Genomic DNA, 18794 nt, shown 5'->3' with positions numbered 1-18794 from the left:
AGGGAGGGGTGACTAGGTCAAGCGGTTATGAGAGGCATTCTTTGACTTCGGAAGGTGCCGTATTTATCGAATAAATATTCACTGAAAAGATGTAAAAGATTTCTATCTCCTAAATTATTTAGGGTAGAACCTGTAACCTCATTCTTTATTTTTCTTTTCCATCTCATTTTGTGGTAAGTTCTGGGTCGAGAGAATGACATGTATTTTGAGCTTGTTTTTTTTCTTCTGTTTCAAATACAAATATACTGTGTGCTTTCACCAGTGGTGTTGGATGGAGACACTACGAAATACTGTTTGAATAAAATCGTCAATGTTTTAATTTGATTGTCAACGGTTAGGTCCTGCATTACTGTGCTTCTCTAGCTGGTTATACTGCCCCCCGGTGGTTGGGAGGATCCAATGGGCACTACTGTTCTGTATGTCCATTATCATAGTAAATTGACACACAACATTTAGTCCCCTTCATGTTAACATGTAAAAGCTCTTGTGACCATTTCTCTGTGTTTATTTCTGAACCCCGTGTACAGGCAACGTTTGTTTTAGTTTTGTTTAAGTGCCTGTAAGGTCATGAAGAAACTGGAATGCCAAATAAATAAATAATTAATACTGCCCTGACCCCATCGCATGTCCACCCGGGTCGCTCTACTGTCTTCAACGTCATTGGCTGAATGTGTGGACCTTGATAATGTATATATATCCAGACTCATAAGGAATCTGTCCATCCATCATCAATAAAAAATGCAACTTTCTACTGGTAGGCATCAAGTGGTTTTGTCTGTTACTGTCCTCACTGGCTTGGGAACGCCTCAGAATGAGACTGCATCTCTACAGTCTAGACTGACCTCCCCTCCTTTAGCCTCGCCTCCTCCCCTTACAGGCTAAGGAAGGAGACAAGGAGAGGAGGCTAGGGAAGGAGAAGAGGAGAGGAGGCTAGGGAAGGAGATGAGAAGAGGAGGCTAGGGAAGGAGACAAGGAGAGGAGGCTAGGAAAGGAGACAAGGGCAGGAAGCTCCTTAGGCTGTTTAGATGCAGCAGTGGAGGTTGTTTTTGAACATACAGACCCAACACTGTTGTGTTCTGCTGCTGTACAACTGCCACTTTATGTTATTGTTTTTATATTGCATTCCGTGTTTGATTGCTGACTGTGTTGTTGAAGAGACATTGAATGCCCGGTATCCATGTAATGACAAATCAACTTTGAGTTGAATTGAATATCACTTGTCTTCATCATCTCTGCACAGCGAAGGAACACACAGGAACACAGGCGGCGCAGAGGAGGTTTATGTTTGCATTGTTGGTTTAGCGGTTAGCAGAAACACACACACACATTGAGAGTGTTCAGACTCCTCTGACACAACAGAAACACACACACACACACACACACATTGAGAGTGTTCAGACTCCTCTGACACAACAGAAACACACACACACACATTGAGAGTGTTCAGACTCCTCTGACACAACAGAAACACACACACACACATTGAGAGTGTTCAGACTCCTCTGACACAACAGAAACACACACACACACACACACACACATTGAGAGTGTTCAGACTCCTCTGACTGCAGGACTCTAACATCCAACCACGTCAGTCTCAACTTTGACCTGCTCCCGTCGGGGTCCTGAGCTGGAAGCGCCACCTGAACGCCTGCGCACATGTTTCCAGAATGGTATCGCTTTTTCAACACATTATCACTTTCCCACTTCAAATGCTTTTTTACATGAATACACTATATATTTATAACGGAAAGCCAGCGAATTTACTTGACGAATACGTTATTAGTTTGCATTTATGGTGACAGGCATCTTTTCAGCTGTCAACCAAACTCAGGGTCCTCTCCCACGTTGTATCAGTGTGTTGACCTCCTCAGCGGCTCCGACTCCAGAGGATGATTATTATCTGATTATTATCTATTATTATCTGATGATTATTATCTGATTATTAGAATCAACTGTACATAATGGGACATTGGAAGCGACAGTAAACGGTGACATCTACGTGGAGGACCTCCAGACCGGAGATGGCTGCGCGCCGCTGGCTGCTGCTGTTCGCCGGGGCGGGACGCGGGTTCCGTCGGGTGGCTGACGGTCACGGTGGGGAGGTCGGAGCTACGACCTTATCCCCCCGTCGCCTGGCCGGTCGTCTGGCCGGGCCCCACACCGCCAGACGGGGGGCTTCGTCCAACAGTTCGTCCCGACCCCCCGACACGTCGCTGTTCGTCCCCCTCAGCCTGAAGAGTGATGCCGGGGACGGGACCGTCGGCGCCGAGCTCACACAACCTCTAGACAAAAGTAACCGTTCAACCGCCGCACATCCCGTTGTGTTTCTGATGATGCGGTCTCACCCAGACTCACTGACTCAGGAGAAGCTGGCTGTCAGATAGCCAAGTTAGCCAGCCTCGGCTAGTCAAGGAGAACCCAGAGCCGCGTAACAACATATGTGATGGGACTGCTTTGTCTGTCTGTCTGTCTGTCTGTCTGTCTGTCTGTCTGTCTGTCTGTCTGTCTGTCTGTCTGTCTGTCTCATAACAACCACGTTACAACCAGGTTACAGTAGCTTCAGGCTTTCTGATGTTGGCATTTCTCTCTCTCTGACAGGCGAACTTCTCAAGATCTTGAACAGGTTCTACAAGAGGAAGGAGATGCAGAAGATGGCCATGGACCAAGGTCTCGATGGTGAGAATGTACTATCTCCCCTCTCCTTCTCTTCCTCTCCTCTCCCTCTGTTAGACCGGGCATGTTAGACCGGGCATGTTAGACCGGGCATGTTAGACCGGGTCTGTTAGACTGGGCCTGTTAGACTGTGCATGTTAGACTGTGCATGTTAGACTGTGCATGTTAGACTGTGCCTGTTAGACTGTGCCTGTTAGACCGGGTCTGTTATGTTAGACCGGGCCTGTTAGACCGGGCCTGTTAGACCGGGTCTGTTATGTTAGACTAGGCCTGTTAGACCGGGCCTGTTATGTTAGACCGGGCCTGTTAGACCGGGCCTGTTAGACCGGGCCTGTTAGACCGGGTCTGTTAGACCGGGTCTGTTAGACCGGGTCTGTTAGACCGGGTCTGTTAGACTGGGCCTGTTATGTTAGACTAGGCCTGTTAGACCGGGTCTGTTAGACTGGGCCTGTTATGTTAGACTAGGCCTGTTAGACCGGGTCTGTTAGACCGGGTCTGTTAGACTGGGCCTGTTAGACTGGGTCTGTTAGACTGGGCCTGTTATGTTAGACCGGGCCTGTTAGACCGGGCCTGTTAGACCGGGCCTGTTAGACCGGGTCTGTTATGTTAGACTAGGCCTGTTAGACTGGGTCTGTTAGACTGGGCCTGTTATGTTAGACTAGGCCTGTTAGACTGGGCCTGTTAGACTGGGTCTATTAGACTGGGTCTGTTAGACTGGGTCTGTTAGACTGGGTCTGTTAGACTGGGTCTGTTATGTTAGACTAGGCCTGTTATGTTAGACTAGGCCTGTTATGTTAGACTAGGCCTGTTAGACTGGGCCTGTTAGACTGGGCCTGTTATGTTAGACTGGGCCTGTTATGTTAGACTAGGCCTGTTAGACCGGGCCTGTTAGACCGGGCCTGTTATGTTAGACCGGGCCTGTTAGACCGGGCCTGTTAGACTGGGTCTGTTAGACCGGGCCTGTTATGTTAGACTAGGCCTGTTAGACCGGGTCTGTTAGACTGGGCCTGTTATGTTAGACCGGGCCTGTTAGACTGGGTCTGTTAGACCGGGCCTGTTATGTTAGACTAGGCCTGTTAGACCGGGTCTGTTAGACTGGGTCTGTTAGACTGGGCCTGTTATGTTAGACTAGGCCTGTTAGACCGGGTCTGTTAGACTGGGCCTGTTATGTTAGACTAGGCCTGTTAGACTGGGTCTGTTAGACTGGGTCTGTTAGACTGGGCCTGTTATGTTAGACTAGGCCTGTTAGACCGGGTCTGTTAGACTGGGCCTGTTATGTTAGACTAGGCCTGTTAGACTGGGTCTGTTAGACTGGGCCTGTTAGACTGGGCCTGTTATGTTAGACTGGGCCTGTTATGTTAGACTGGGTCTGTTAGACTGGGCCTGTTATGTTAGACTAGGCCTGTTAGACCGGGTCTGTTAGACTGGGCCTGTTATGTTAGACTAGGCCTGTTAGACTGGGTCTGTTAGACTGGGTCTGTTAGACTGGGTCTGTTAGACTGGGTCTGTTAGACTGGGCCTGTTATGTTAGACTAGGCCTGTTAGACCGGGTCTGTCATCTCTGGCGTGTCTGTCTGTTGGGTGGAAGCTTTGCTACATGATCTTATATTCTATCTGAATGTTCCACTTTCTCCCCCTTCTCATTCCCTCCCTCCCTCCCTCCGCCTCCTCCCTCCCTCCCTCCCTCCCTCCCTCCCTCCCTCCCTCCAGCCCGTCTGTTCCACCAGGCGTTCATCAGTTTCAGGAGGTATGTTCTGGAGATGACCACCATCAGCGCTGACCTGCACATCATCCTCAATGACATCTGCTGTGGGGCCGGTGGGTACACGTGTGTGTGTGTGTGTGTGTGTTATCTAAGTGTGTGTGTGTGTTACCTAAGTGTGTGTGCTGTGCTCTTGTTCACCAGGACACACAGATGACATCTATCCCTACTTCATGAGACATGCTAAGCAGGTCTTCCCCATGTTGGACTGCATGGATGACCTCCGCAAGATCAGTGACCTGCGTTTCCCTGGCAACTGGTGTGTATGGTGGTTAACCTGTAGGTTTATCTCGGCCTGTCAGAGTTTGACGTGTTGAGTTGGAGAGACCTTCACCGTGTTCATGTCAGATCCTCCTCCAGGTTCTCAGACCCAGAGTCTGAAGACCAGGTTCAAAAAAGATCCTCCTTTAAAAACACATTTCTTATTAAAGTTCGGTATTATTTCTATAGATACCCAGAGGCTAGGGCTTCTTAGGGCTTCAGCTCAGTGGACTAACACAGCCTGGTCTCCTCCAGGTACCCAGAGGCTAGGGCTTCTTAGGGCTTCAGCTCAGTGGACTAACACAGTCTGGTCTCCTCCAGGTACCCAGAGGCTAGGGCTTCTTAGGGCTTCAGCTCAGTGGACTAACACAGTCTGGTCTCCTCCAGGTACCCAGAGGCTAGGGCTTCTTAGGGCTTCAGCTCAGTGGACTAACACAGCCTGGTCTCCTCCAGGTACCCAGAGGCTAGGGCTTCTTAGGGCTTCAGCTCAGTGGACTAACACAGCCTGGTCTCCTCCAGGTACCCAGAGGCTAGGGCTTCTTAGGGCTTCAGCTCAGTGGACTAACACAGCCTGGTCTCCTCCAGGTACCCAGAGGCTAGGGCTTCTTAGGGCTTCAGCTCAGTGGACTAACACAGTCTGGTCTCCTCCAGGTACCCAGAGGCCAGGGCTTCTTAGGGCTTCAGCTCAGTGGACTAACACAGTCTGGTCTCCTCCAGGTACCCAGAGGCCAGGGCGATCCAGAGGAAGGTGGTGTTCCACGCAGGGCCCACCAACAGCGGGAAGACCTACCACGCCATCCAGCGGTACCTGGGCGCCCGCTCAGGAGTCTACTGTGGACCACTCAAGCTGCTGGCCCACGAGATCTTTGAGAAGAGCAACACCGCTGTCAGTGTCTATCCTCTAGTACACTCCTCTAGTACACTCCTCCTAGTACACTCCTCTAGTACACTCCTCCTAGTACACTCCTCTAGTACACTCCTCTAGTACACTCCTCCTAGTACACTCCTCTAGTACACTCCTCCTAGTACACTCCTCTAATACACTCCTCCTAGTACACTCCTCCTAGTACACTCCTCTAGTACACTCCTCCTAGTACACTCCTCTAGTACACTCCTCCTAGTACACTCCTCTAGTACACTCCTCCTAGTACACTCCTCTAATACACTCCTCCTAGTACACTCCTCTAGTACACTCCTCCTAGTACACTCCTCCTAGTACACTCCTCTAATACACTCCTCTAATACACTCCTCTAGTACACTCCTCTAATACACTCCTCTAGTACACTCCTCCTAGTACACTCCTCCTAGTACACTCCTCTAGTACACTCCTCTAATACACTCCTCCTAGTACACTCCTCCTAGTACACTCCTCTAGTACACTCCTCCTAGTACACTCCTCCTAGTACACTCCTCTAATACACTCCTCTAGTACACTCCTCCTAGTACACTCCTCTAGTACACTCCTCCTAGTACACTCCTCTAGTACACTCCTCCTAGTACACTCCTCTAGTACACTCCTCCTAGTACACTCCTTTAGTACACTCCTCTAGTACACTCCTCCTAGTACACTCCTCTAGTACACTCCTCTAGTACACTCCTCCTAGTACACTCCTCTAGTACACTCCTCCTAGTACACTCCTCTAATACACTCCTCTAGTACACTCCTCTAGTACACTCCTCCTAGTACACAACTTTAATACACTCCTCTAGTACACTCCTCTAGTACACTCCTCCTAGTACACTCCTTTAGTACACTCCTCTAGTACACTCCTCCTAGTACACTCCTCCTAGTACACAACTTTAATACACTCCTCTAGTACACTCCTCCTAGTACACTCCTTTAGAACACTCCTAGTACACTCCTCTAGTACACTCCTCCTAGTACACTCCTCCTAGTACACTCCTCTAGTACACTCCTCTAGTACACTCCTTTAGAACACTCCTAGTACACTCCTCCTAGTACACTCCTTTAGAACACTCCTAGTACACTCCTCTAGTACACTCCTTTAGAACACTCCTAGTACACTCCTCCTAGTACACTCCTTTAGAACACTCCTAGTACACTCCTCTAGTACACTCCTCTAGTACACTCCTCCTAGTACACTCCTCTAGTACACTCCTCCTAGTACACTCCTCCTAGTACACAACTTTAATACACTCCTCTAGTACACTCCTCTAGTACACTCCTCCTAGTACACTCCTCTAGTACACTCCTCCTAGTACACTCCTCCTAGTACACTCCTCCTAGTACACTCCTCTAGTACACTCCTTTAGAACACTCCTCTAGTACACTCCTTTAGTACACTCCTAGTACACTCCTCTAATACAGTCCTCTAGTACACTCCTTTAGTACACTCCTCTAGTACACTCCTCCTAGTACACTCCTCCTAGTACACTCCTCCTAGTACACTCCTCTAGTACACTCCTCTAGTACACTCCTCTAGTACACTCCTCCTAGTACACTCCTCTAGTACACTCCTCCTAGTACACTCCTCCTAGTACACTCCTCTAGTACACTCCTCCTAGTACACTCCTCTAGTACACTCCTCCTAGTACACTCCTCTAGTACACTCCTCCTAGTACACTCCTCTAGTACACTCCTCTAGTACACTCCTCTAGTACACTCCTCTAGTACACTCCTCCTAGTACACTCCTCTAGTACACTCCTCTAGTACACTCCTCCTAGTACACTCCTCTAGTACACTCCTCCTAGTACACTCCTCTAGTACACTCCTCCTAGTACACTCCTCCTAGTACACAACTTTAATACACTCCTCTAGTACACTCCTCCTAGTACACTCCTTTAGTACACTCCTCTAGTACACTCCTCCTAGTACACTCCTCTAGTACACTCCTCTAGTACACTCCTCCTAGTACACTCCTCCTAGTACACTCCTCCTAGTACACAACTTTAATACACTCCTCTAGTACACTCCTCTAGTACACTCCTCTAGTACACTCCTCTAGTACACTCCTCCTAGTACACTCCTCTAGTACACTCCTCTAGTACACTCCTCCTAGTACACTCCTCTAGTACACTCCTCTAGTACACTCCTCCTAGTACACTCCTCTAGTACACTCCTCCTAGTACACTCCTCTAGTACACTCCTCCTAGTACACTCCTCCTAGTACACAACTTTAATACACTCCTCTAGTACACTCCTCTAGTACACTCCTCCTAGTACACTCCTTTAGTACACTCCTCTAGTACACTCCTCCTAGTACACTCCTCTAGTACACTCCTCCTAGTACACTCCTCTAGTACACTCCTCCTAGTACACTCCTCCTAGTACACTCCTCCTAGTACACAACTTTAATACACTCCTCTAGTACACTCCTCTAATACACTCCTCTAGTACACTCCTCCTAGTACACTCCTCTAGTACACTCCTCCTAGTACACTCCTCCTAGTACACTCCTCCTAGTACACTCCTCTAGTACACTCCTTTAGTACACTCCTAGTACACTCCTCTAATACACTCCTCTAATACACTCCTCTAGTACACTCCTTTAGTACACTCCTCCTAGTACACTCCTCCTAGTACACTCCTCCTAGTACACTCCTCTAGTACACTCCTCTAGTACACTCCTCTAGTACACTCCTCTAGTACACTCCTCCTAGTACACTCCTCTAGTACACTCCTCCTAGTACACTCCTCCTAGTACACAACTTTAATACACTCCTCTAGTACACTCCTCTAGTACACTCCTCTAGTACACTCCTCTAGTACACTCCTCCTAGTACACAACTTTAATACACTCCTCTAGTACACTCCTCTAGTACACTCCTCTAGTACACTCCTTTAATACACTCCTCTAGTACACTCCTCTAGTACACTCCTCCTAGTACACTCCTTTAGTACACTCCTCTAGTACACTCCTCCTAGTACACTCCTCCTAGTACACTCCTCCTAGTACACTCCTCTAGTACACTCCTCTAGTACACTCCTTTAGAACACTCCTAGTACACTCCTCTAGTACACTCCTCTAGTACACTCCTCTAGTACACTCCTCCTAGTACACTCCTCTAGTACACTCCTCCTAGTACACTCCTCCTAGTACACTCCTCTAGTACACTCCTCCTAGTACACTCCTCTAGTACACTCCTCTAGTACACTCCTCCTAGTACACTCCTCTAGTACACTCCTCCTAGTACACTCCTCTAGTACACTCCTCTAGTACACTCCTCTAGTACACTCCTCCTAGTACACTCCTCTAGTACACTCCTCTAGTACACTCCTCCTAGTACACTCCTCTAGTACACTCCTCCTAGTACACTCCTCTAGTACACTCCTCCTAGTACACTCCTCCTAGTACACAACTTTAATACACTCCTCTAGTACACTCCTCCTAGTACACTCCTTTAGTACACTCCTCTAGTACACTCCTCCTAGTACACTCCTCTAGTACACTCCTCCTAGTACACTCCTCTAGTACACTCCTCCTAGTACACTCCTCCTAGTACACTCCTCCTAGTACACAACTTTAATACACTCCTCTAGTACACTCCTCTAGTACACTCCTCTAGTACACTCCTCTAGTACACTCCTCCTAGTACACTCCTCTAGTACACTCCTCTAGTACACTCCTCCTAGTACACTCCTCTAGTACACTCCTCTAGTACACTCCTCCTAGTACACTCCTCTAGTACACTCCTCCTAGTACACTCCTCTAGTACACTCCTCCTAGTACACTCCTCCTAGTACACAACTTTAATACACTCCTCTAGTACACTCCTCTAGTACACTCCTCCTAGTACACTCCTTTAGTACACTCCTCTAGTACACTCCTCCTAGTACACTCCTCTAGTACACTCCTCCTAGTACACTCCTCTAGTACACTCCTCCTAGTACACTCCTCCTAGTACACTCCTCCTAGTACACAACTTTAATACACTCCTCTAGTACACTCCTCTAATACACTCCTCTAGTACACTCCTCCTAGTACACTCCTCTAGTACACTCCTCCTAGTACACTCCTCCTAGTACACTCCTCTAGTACACTCCTTTAGTACACTCCTAGTACACTCCTCTAATACACTCCTCTAATACACTCCTCTAGTACACTCCTTTAGTACACTCCTCTAGTACACTCCTCCTAGTACACTCCTCCTAGTACACTCCTCCTAGTACACTCCTCTAGTACACTCCTCTAGTACACTCCTCCTAGTACACTCCTCCTAGTACACAACTTTAATACACTCCTCTAGTACACTCCTCTAGTACACTCCTCTAGTACACTCCTCTAGTACACTCCTCCTAGTACACAACTTTAATACACTCCTCTAGTACACTCCTCTAGTACACTCCTCTAGTACACTCCTCTAGTACACTCCTCCTAGTACACAACTTTAATACACTCCTCTAGTACACTCCTCTAGTACACTCCTCTAGTACACTCCTCTAGTACACTCCTCTAGTACACTCCTTTAATACACTCCTCTAGTACACTCCTCTAGTACACTCCTCCTAGTACACTCCTTTAGTACACTCCTCTAGTACACTCCTCTAGTACACTCCTCCTAGTACACTCCTCCTAGTACACTCCTCCTAGTACACTCCTCCTAGTACACTCCTCTAGTACACTCCTCTAGTACACTCCTTTAGAACACTCCTAGTACACTCCTCTAGTACACTCCTCTAGTACACTCCTTTAGAACACTCCTAGTACACTCCTCCTAGTACACTCCTCCTAGTACACTCCTCTAGTACACTCCTTTAGAACACTCCTAGTACACTCCTCCTAGTACACTCCTCCTAGTACACTCCTTTAGAACACTCCTAGTACACTCCTCTAGTACACTCCTTTAGAACACTCCTAGTACACTCCTCCTAGTACACTCCTCTAGTACACTCCTCCTAGTACACTCCTCTAGTACACTCCTTTAGAACACTCCTAGTACACTCCTCTAGTACACTCCTTTAGAACACTCCTAGTACACTCCTCCTAGTACACTCCTCTAGTACACTCCTCCTAGTACACTCCTCTAGTACACTCCTTTAGAACACTCCTAGTACACTCCTCTAGTACACTCCTTTAGAACACTCCTAGTACACTCCTCTAGTACACTCCTCTAGTACACTCCTCCTAGTACACTCCTTTAGAACGGGTCTATGTTAATGTTGCATCAACGTGTGTCTGCAGGGCGTGTCATGTGACCTGGTGACAGGAGAGGACAGGACGTTCGTGGACCCAGAGGGACGACCTGCTGGTCATGTGGCCTGTACCATCGAGATGTGCAGCGTCACTACGCCATGTGAGCAAAATAATAATAATAATAATAACAATAATAATAACAATAATCATAACAATAATAACAACAACAACAATAATAACAATAGTAACAATAATAATAACAACAATAATAATAATAATAATATTTTGTATGGCGCTTTTCTCAGTGCTCAAAGACACGACATTAAATGGAGAGAACAAGAATAGACAAAAATAAATACAAAACAAAAGCACAGTCAGGAAAACAACAATAACAATAGTTAAAAGATTAAAAGTAGTAGTAGCTAGCCATAGCTCTTAGCCATAGCTCTTAGCCATAGCCCTTAGCCATAGCCCTTAGCCATAGCTCTTAGCCATAGCTCTTAGCCATAGCTCTTAGCCATAGCCCTTAGCCATAGCTCTTAGCCATAGCCCTTAGCCATAGCCCTTAGCCATAGCCCTTAGCCATAGCCCTTAGCCATAGCCCTTAGCCATAGCCCTTAGCCATAGCCCTTAGCCATAGCCCTTAGCCATAGCCCTTAGCCATAGCCCTTAGCCATAGCCCTTAGCCATAGCCCTTAGCCATAGCTCTTAGCCATAGCTCTTAGCCATAGCCCTTAGCCATAGCTCTTAGCCATAGCTCTTAGCCATAGCCCTAGCTCTTAGCCATAGCCCTTAGCCATAGCCCTTAGCCATAGCTCTCATTCATGTACAGATGTCATGTATCAGGAGTTGACTGTCAATTGTTACTATTATTTTAGAGTATACATGCTGTTGAATAACGTGTGTGTGTGTGTGTGTGTGTGTGTGTGTGTGTGTGTGTGTGTGTGTGTGTGTGTGTGTGTGTGTGTTCTGTTCAGACGAGGTGGCGGTGATTGATGAGATCCAGATGATCAGAGACCTGTCTAGAGGCTGGGCCTGGACCAGAGCACTGCTGGGTATGTACACACACACACACACACACGCATGCAGAGTTTTGGCCTTCCTAAATGATCTTCCCTCTGATGTTTGTGTGTTTTCCTCTCTCTCTCTCTCGTGTGTGTGTGTGTGTGTGTGTGTGTGTGTGTGTGTGTGTGTGTGTGTGTGTGTGTGTGTGTGTGTGTGTGCGTGCGTGCGTGTGCGTGCGCGTGTGTGTTGTCAGGTCTGTGTGCTGAGGAGATCCATGTCTGTGGGGAGGCTGCAGCCATCAACTTTGTCACAGAGCTCATGTACACAACGGGAGAGGAGGTGGAGGTGAGTCTGGGTAATGTAGTCAGGAGAGGAGGAGGAGGTGAGTCTGGGTAATGTAGTCAGAAGAGGAGGTGGAGGTGAGTCTGGGTAATGTAGTCAGGAGAGGAGGTGGAGGTGAGTCTGGGTAATGTAGTCAGAAGAGGAGGTGGAGGTGAGTCTGGGTAATGTAGTCAGGAGAGGAGGTGGAGGTGAGTCTGGGTAATGTAGTCAGAAGAGGAGGTGGAGGTGAGTCTGGGTAATGTAGTCAGGAGAGGAGGTGGAGGTGAGTCTGGGTAATGTAGTCAGGAGAGGAGGTGGAGGTGAGTCTGGGTAATGTAGTCAGGAGAGGAGGTGGAGGTGAGTCTGGGTAATGTAGTCAGGAGAGGAGGTGGAGGTGAGTCTGGGTAATGTAGTCAGGAGAGGAGGTGGAGGTGAGTCTGGGTAATGTAGTCAGGAGAGGAGGTGGAGGTGAGTCTGGGTAATGTAGTCTCTCTCCCCAGGTGCGTAACTATGAGCGGCTGACTCCCTTCACGGTGCTGGACCGTGCGGTGGAGTCTCTGGACCACCTCCGCCCTGGGGACTGCATCGTCTGCTTCAGCAAGAACGACATCTACTCCATCAGCAGGCAGATAGAGGTCAGAGGTCAGGAGTGTGCGGTCATCTACGGCAGTCTGCCGCCTGGTAAGACCCTGCATATCTATCTATCTATCTATCTATCTATCTATCTATCTATCTATCTATCTGTCTGTCTGTCTGTCTGTCTGTCTGTCTATAGTATCTGTCTGTCTGTCTGTCTGTCTATTTATCTCTCTCTCCTCTCCCTCTATCTCTCTATTTATCTCCCTCTATCTCTCTATCTATGTCTCTATTTATCTCTCTATCTATCTCTCTATCTATCTATCTCTCTATCTATCTCTCTATCTATCTCTCTATCTATCTATCTCTCTATCTCTCTATCTATCTCTCTATCTATCTCTCCATCCACCCATCCATGTTTTACTAAAGTGTTGTTCCTGTTCTGATCCACAGGCACCAAGTTATCTCAGGCTAAGAAGTTCAACGACCCAGCGGACCCCTGTAAGATCCTGGTTGCCACGGACGCCATCGGGATGGGTCTGAACCTGTGAGTGGACCGGGAGGCAGTACTGACTAATAACCTAAAAACCTTTATTCCTCCAGGTGAAACCCACTGAGACCACGGCCTCTTCTGCAGAAACCCACTGAGACCAAGGCCTCTTCTGCAGGTGCACCCTGTCATCAATATCTCTACAATCACACAACAACACAACACAGTTAAATACAGACATCAATACATCATATAAAACCACAATATGTCAGGAGAAACTTTGACCAAAGAGGTCCTCCATCAAGACCCTAAACTGCCCGAGTGGCACCAGAACAACCAACTGTAATGTTCTCTGTAGATTGTTCCAGCAGTGAGGTGCACCACAACTAAAAGAGGATTTATCCAATAATTGCCTTAAAAACCCAAATAATTATGGATTATTATGAGATGTAATCCTTATCCTCGGATGTGGACATGTCATGAGTTCACTAGGGGACCTGGTGGGTCCAGGGACACAGTAAATGCTGAAGTGTATTTTAACATGAGTTCACTCCCTGAACCTGAACCTGGTCCTGGTCCTGGTCCTGGTCCTGGACCTGGTCCTGAACCCGGTCCTGGACCTGGACCTGGTCCTGAACCTGGTCCTGGTCCTGGTCCTGGTCCTGGTCCTGGTCCTGGACCTCGCAAGTTGGAGACTCGGTCTGAGCAATTTTGTGGGGCTTCTGATTGCAACAAGTAGACGTTTCACTTCCTCCAACCCTGTGCTCATCTCCTGCCCAGGAGCATCAAGAGGATCATCTTCAACTCCCTGATGAAGCCCAGCATGAACGAGAAGGGAGAGAAGCAGCTGGACACCATCTCCACCTCCCAGGCGCTGCAGATCGCAGGAAGGGCGGGCCGCTTCCGCTCCGTCTTCAGAGAGGGCGAGGTGACCACCATGTACCAGGACGACCTGCCCATCCTCCAGGACATCATGGGCCGCACCGTCGACCCCATAGAGGTCAGGTTACACACGCACACACACACACACACAGACAGACAGACATGCCTGCACACACACACTCACACAGGCTATATATACACATACACATATACACACTGACCTGGTGTGTCTGGTACCAGACAGCAGGCCTCCACCCCACGGCAGAACACACACACACACACACACACACACACACACACACACACACACACACACACCTACACACACACACACACACACACACACATGTCTGACCTGTGTGTGTGTTCCCAGACGGCAGGCCTCCACCCCACGGCTGAACAGATCGAGATGTTCGCCTACCACCTTCCTGACGCCACCCTGTCCAACCTCATAGTGAGTATCCCCCCAGGGAGTCAGGGAGTATCCCCCCAGGGAGTCAGGGAGTATCCCCCCAGGGAGGCCCATGTTCAGAAACATTGGTATCAAACGTGTGATACCATTCCTCATTCCGTTCCATGCATTACAATGAGCCCGTCCTCTGACTTCTACCTCCACCAGCCTCTACCTCCACCAGCCTCCCCTGATATCTGTCTACCTTCAGTCCCTCTCTCTTCACTCTGTAGCAGGTGTGTTATGTTGATGGTCTAACCCGTCTGCTCCCTGGAGAGCTGGAGGAGAAGCCATCCCAAGGGTAGAATAGAGATGCCTTTTCACTGACCCTTTTATCCAAAGTAACTTACTTTTTTTTTTCTTCTTTTTTTTTTGACTTATTTACATACATTTTTCAGTATATATGGTCCCAGCAGGAGTCGAACCGCCAACCTAAGCGTTGTTAGCGCCGTGCTCTACCAGCTGAGCCACACAATGTGATTAATGACATATTATTCTTATTATTTATTAGCTTATTTTTGGGATCAGCATTGTCCTCTACAGTCATTTTGGGACGTGACCTTTGACCTCTGTCCTCCCAGGACATCTTTGTGAGCCTGTCCCAGGTGGACGGCCTCTATTTCGTCTGCAACATCGACGACTTCAAGTTCCTGGCGGACATGATCCAGCATATCCCTCTGACCCTGCGTTCACGCTATGTCTTCTGCACGGCGCCCATCAACAAGAAACAGCCATTCGTCTGCACCTCCTTCCTCAAGGTACCTGTCTGTCTGTCTGTCTGTCTCTCTGTCTGTCTGTCTGTCTGTCTCTCTGTCTACTGTGTCTGTCTGTGTCTGTCTGTCTCAATGTCTGTCTGTCTCAGTGTCTGTCTGTGTGTGTGTGTGTGTGTGTCTGTCTGTCTGTCTGTCTGTCCCTCTACACACCCTCCTCTCGCTGTGATAGTGCAGCAGAGTTACGTTCTAACCCAGGTTAACTGAGTTGAATGGTGTTCTGATCCGACGCTGATAAAGCTCTGACTTTGGTCTGTCAGGCGTTATGGTTGTGAGGGAGCAGGACTGATAACCTCCGTCCCGGTGGGTGTGGTGCAGGGGAGGCTGGCGGAGGTAGAAATGGAAGGATGGGTTCATTGTAATGCATGGGATGGAATGAGGAATGGGATCAAACATGGTATCAAACACGTGTGTTTGATACCGTTCCTCATTCCGTTCCATGCATTACTAGGAGCTGGTTTCTGTCTCTGCCAGCCTCCCCTGGTGTGCTGATAAGGTTTATGATGTTTGCGTTGGGCTGGGTCAGACACAGCGGTGTCGTCTCTCTTCAGGTGACCCGGGTCCAACTGTCACTCTGCCCAGATTTATCAGGTTTTTACAACTCCTGTAGAAGCGTTTCACATACCAGGAACCACCTGACAACAGTAAAGCATGTGATCAGTTATCTGGTGTATGATATGATCTGCATAGACCAGCCGGTCAGCCGTTGACTGTGATGTCGTCTTTGTCTTAACTGTGATGTCATGACGTGGTGTGATGTCATCATCTTGGTCTCTCCAGTTCGCCAGACAGTTCAGTAGAGACGAGCCTCTGACCTTCGACTGGGTCTGTCGCCATGTCAACTGGCCGCTGGTCCCGCCCAAGAACATCAAAGACCTGGTTCACCTGGAGGCTGTCCACGATGTTCTAGACCTCTACCTCTGGCTCAGGTACGTTCTTTAGACCTTCTAGAACTCAGCCTCTGGCTCAGGTACGTTCTAGAACTCAGCCTCTGGCTCAGGTACGTTCTTTAGACCTTCTAGAACTCAGCCTCTGGCTCAGGTACGTTCTTTAGACCTTCTAGAACTCAGCCTCTGGCTCAGGTACGTTCTAGAACTCTGTTTAAGGTATGTTCTCGAGACCTTTTTATGTTCTCGAGAGTTTTTTTTTTTTTTTTTTTTTTTTTTAAATATGTTTTTAGGGCATTTCTGCTTTATTGGGATAGAGACAGTAGAGATTGACGGGAAGGATGGGTGAGAGAGAGGAGGAATCACATGCAAGATAGGTCGGGTGGTAATCGAACCAGGAACCTTGCGATTACGTGATTAGCGCAGTAGTGTGCTACGCCACTAAGCTCCCCCCAAATGTTCTTGTTTATTGTGAAAAGGGCATCAAGGAATTAGACTTTTTACCTGATTTATGACTTGATTTATGACTTGCACAAAGTCCTAATTGTCGTGAGGTTGTTTATTACGATTTATTCCGATCAGTCCCAGCGAATGACGACTGCTTCTCTGTGTGCCTCCAGCTACCGCTTCATGGACATGTTTCCTGACACGGGATTGGTCCGTGAGATGCAGCAGGATCTGGACAGCATCATCCAGCAGGGCGTCCGGAACATCACCCGCCTGATCCGCGCCTCCGAGACCGCTGACCCACCTTCCCAGAATCCCCGGCGGCCGGCCCCCAGCGCTGTGGCTCCGCCCCCGAGGCGTGTCCGAGGGCCCAAGGCCCTGATGGGCGTGGCCGAAGCAGAGGAGGGCGGGGCTGGTGGGGAGAAGGACAGGTCGCTGGGGTCACGGCTGGTCCAGGAGGGCCTGTTGACCCCTGACCTCCTGAGACAGCTGCAGAGGGAGTGGTCTAAAGGTCACAGAGACTCAGAGGTTAACCCTGTACCTGCCAGGGCCACGGGGGGCAAGGCCAAGAAGAAGAAGAAGAAGTGATGACTGAGGGATGGAGGGGGTGAGGGATGGAGGGGGTGAGGCATGGAGGGGGTGAGGGATGGAGGGGGTGAGGGAGACTCAACCATGGAGAACAGAGGAGGAGAGAAAGAGAGTTAACAGTAGATAGAGTCCATCTGTCTCCTAGACCTCAGCCCCCTGCTTTTCTATTTTTATAAACTAGGACGCGTCACCTGTGATTTGACCTCCGTGACCTTTGGCTGTGTCGTACGTTGGTTTTGGCCGGAGAATGATGAGCTGTTAACACATCAACATGGAGCCAGCTGCCGTTTGGTGTCTGCAAACACAGAGGCTCTTTGGGGCCAAAGTGTGAAGTGAAAATGCTGTGTCATGTCTGACCATGTCCACCGCAGGCCACCGCAGGCCACCGCAGGTCACCGCAGGCCACCGCAGTTTACTGCAGGCCACCGCAGGTCACCGCAGTTTACCGCAGGTCACCACAGGCCACCGTCGGTCACTCAGCCCAGAGGTCATTCAGCTTCACTTCACTTTTTCTTTTCTCTGCATAGTCTGTCTTCTGCAGACCCATTTTTACAGAACCGTTAGATTGTTCTGTCTGGTTCTGTCTGCTTTGTACCAACCCTAGACATGGCACCGTTCTATGTCTGTGGTTCCCACTGTCAGGGGAGACTGGTGGAGGTAGAAATGGGAGGATGGGCTCATTGTAATGCATGGAACGGAGGAATGGTATCAAACACAATGTGCATTACAATGAGCCCGTCCTCCCATTTCTACCTCTACCAGCCTCCCCTGTGCCACTATGTCCTATGAGTTAAAGCTACTGCACACTGTCCATGCTTACTTGGGCCAGCCAACTGCCAACCAGAAACTCCTGTCATTGGTTGGTTGTCATTGATGACCTCACGCTGACCTCTGTGTTCTGACTCATACAGGATGTGCCATAGGCCCCATGTACATACAGGATGTACAACCATATAAGGCCTGTCTGTCTGTTCAGGATGTATCAGGGACTGGCTGAGGAGGTTATGGATGGATTAATAAATCAACTGTCATCATGTTTATTTGGGCAAGTAGTGTTTGTATGGAATTGTTGTTTTATTTGAGTCTCTCTGTCATTTAAGCTTTTTCCAATGTCTTATGTTCTGGATCCTCAATGTAATGTAATGTACACCTGGTTACCCAGACCTAGATTAATCTCTGCCTCCTCAATGTAATGTAATGTACACCTGGTTACCCAGACCTAGATTAATCTCTGCCTCCTCAAGGTGAGGAAAGGTACACCTGGTTACCCAGACCTAGATTAATCTCTGCCTCCTCAAGGTGAGGAAAGGTACACCTGGTTACCCAGACCTAGATTAATCTCTGCCTCCTCAAGGTGAGGAAAGGTACACCTGGTTACCCAGACCTAGATTAATCTCTGCCTCCTCAAGGTGAGGAAAGGTACACCTGGTTACCCAGACCTAGATTAATCTCTGCCTCCTCAAAGTGAGGAAAGGTACACCTGGTTACCCAGACCTAGATTAATCTCACTCCTGGATTAAAAAGCATGTTTGAGTGGAGTTGTATCTCTATTGAAAGTGTTGTTTAGTGAAGGAGAGGTTT

General features: G+C 48.6%; 1 protein-coding gene across 1 annotated transcript; it reads left to right on the top strand.

Annotated features, from left to right (window-relative positions):
- Positions 1–1941: 1941 nt before the first annotated feature.
- Positions 1942–17218, top strand: supv3l1 (SUV3-like helicase). Its single transcript, XM_083672580.1, has 15 exons — positions 1942–2295; positions 2602–2679; positions 4387–4494; positions 4583–4697; positions 5417–5585; positions 10845–10956; positions 11774–11851; positions 12055–12146; positions 12623–12803; positions 13152–13245; positions 13969–14188; positions 14444–14524; positions 15103–15279; positions 16072–16220; positions 16799–17218. The coding sequence occupies exons 1-15, from the start codon at positions 2025–2027 to the stop codon at positions 17211–17213; spliced, it is 2340 nt and encodes a 779-aa protein (XP_083528706.1). The 5' UTR covers positions 1942–2024; the 3' UTR covers positions 17214–17218.
- Positions 17219–18794: the final 1576 nt, after the last annotated feature.

Source organism: Argentina silus (genome assembly GCF_951799395.1).
Source record: "Argentina silus genome assembly, chromosome: 6".
Classification (NCBI taxonomy): Eukaryota; Metazoa; Chordata; class Actinopteri; order Argentiniformes; family Argentinidae; genus Argentina; species Argentina silus.
This window is presented reverse-complemented; position numbering and strand designations above follow the sequence as displayed.

Coding starts and splice junctions, on each gene's coding strand:
- supv3l1 (XM_083672580.1), top strand. CDS start 2,025: ATGGCTGCGCGCCGCTGGCTGCTGCTGTTCGCCGGGGCGGGACGCGGG. Junction 11,852..12,054: donor CTGGACCAGAGCACTGCTGG/GTATGTACACAC, acceptor GTGTGTTGTCAG/GTCTGTGTGCTGAGGAGATC. Junction 12,147..12,622: donor CAACGGGAGAGGAGGTGGAG/GTGAGTCTGGGT, acceptor CTCTCTCCCCAG/GTGCGTAACTATGAGCGGCT.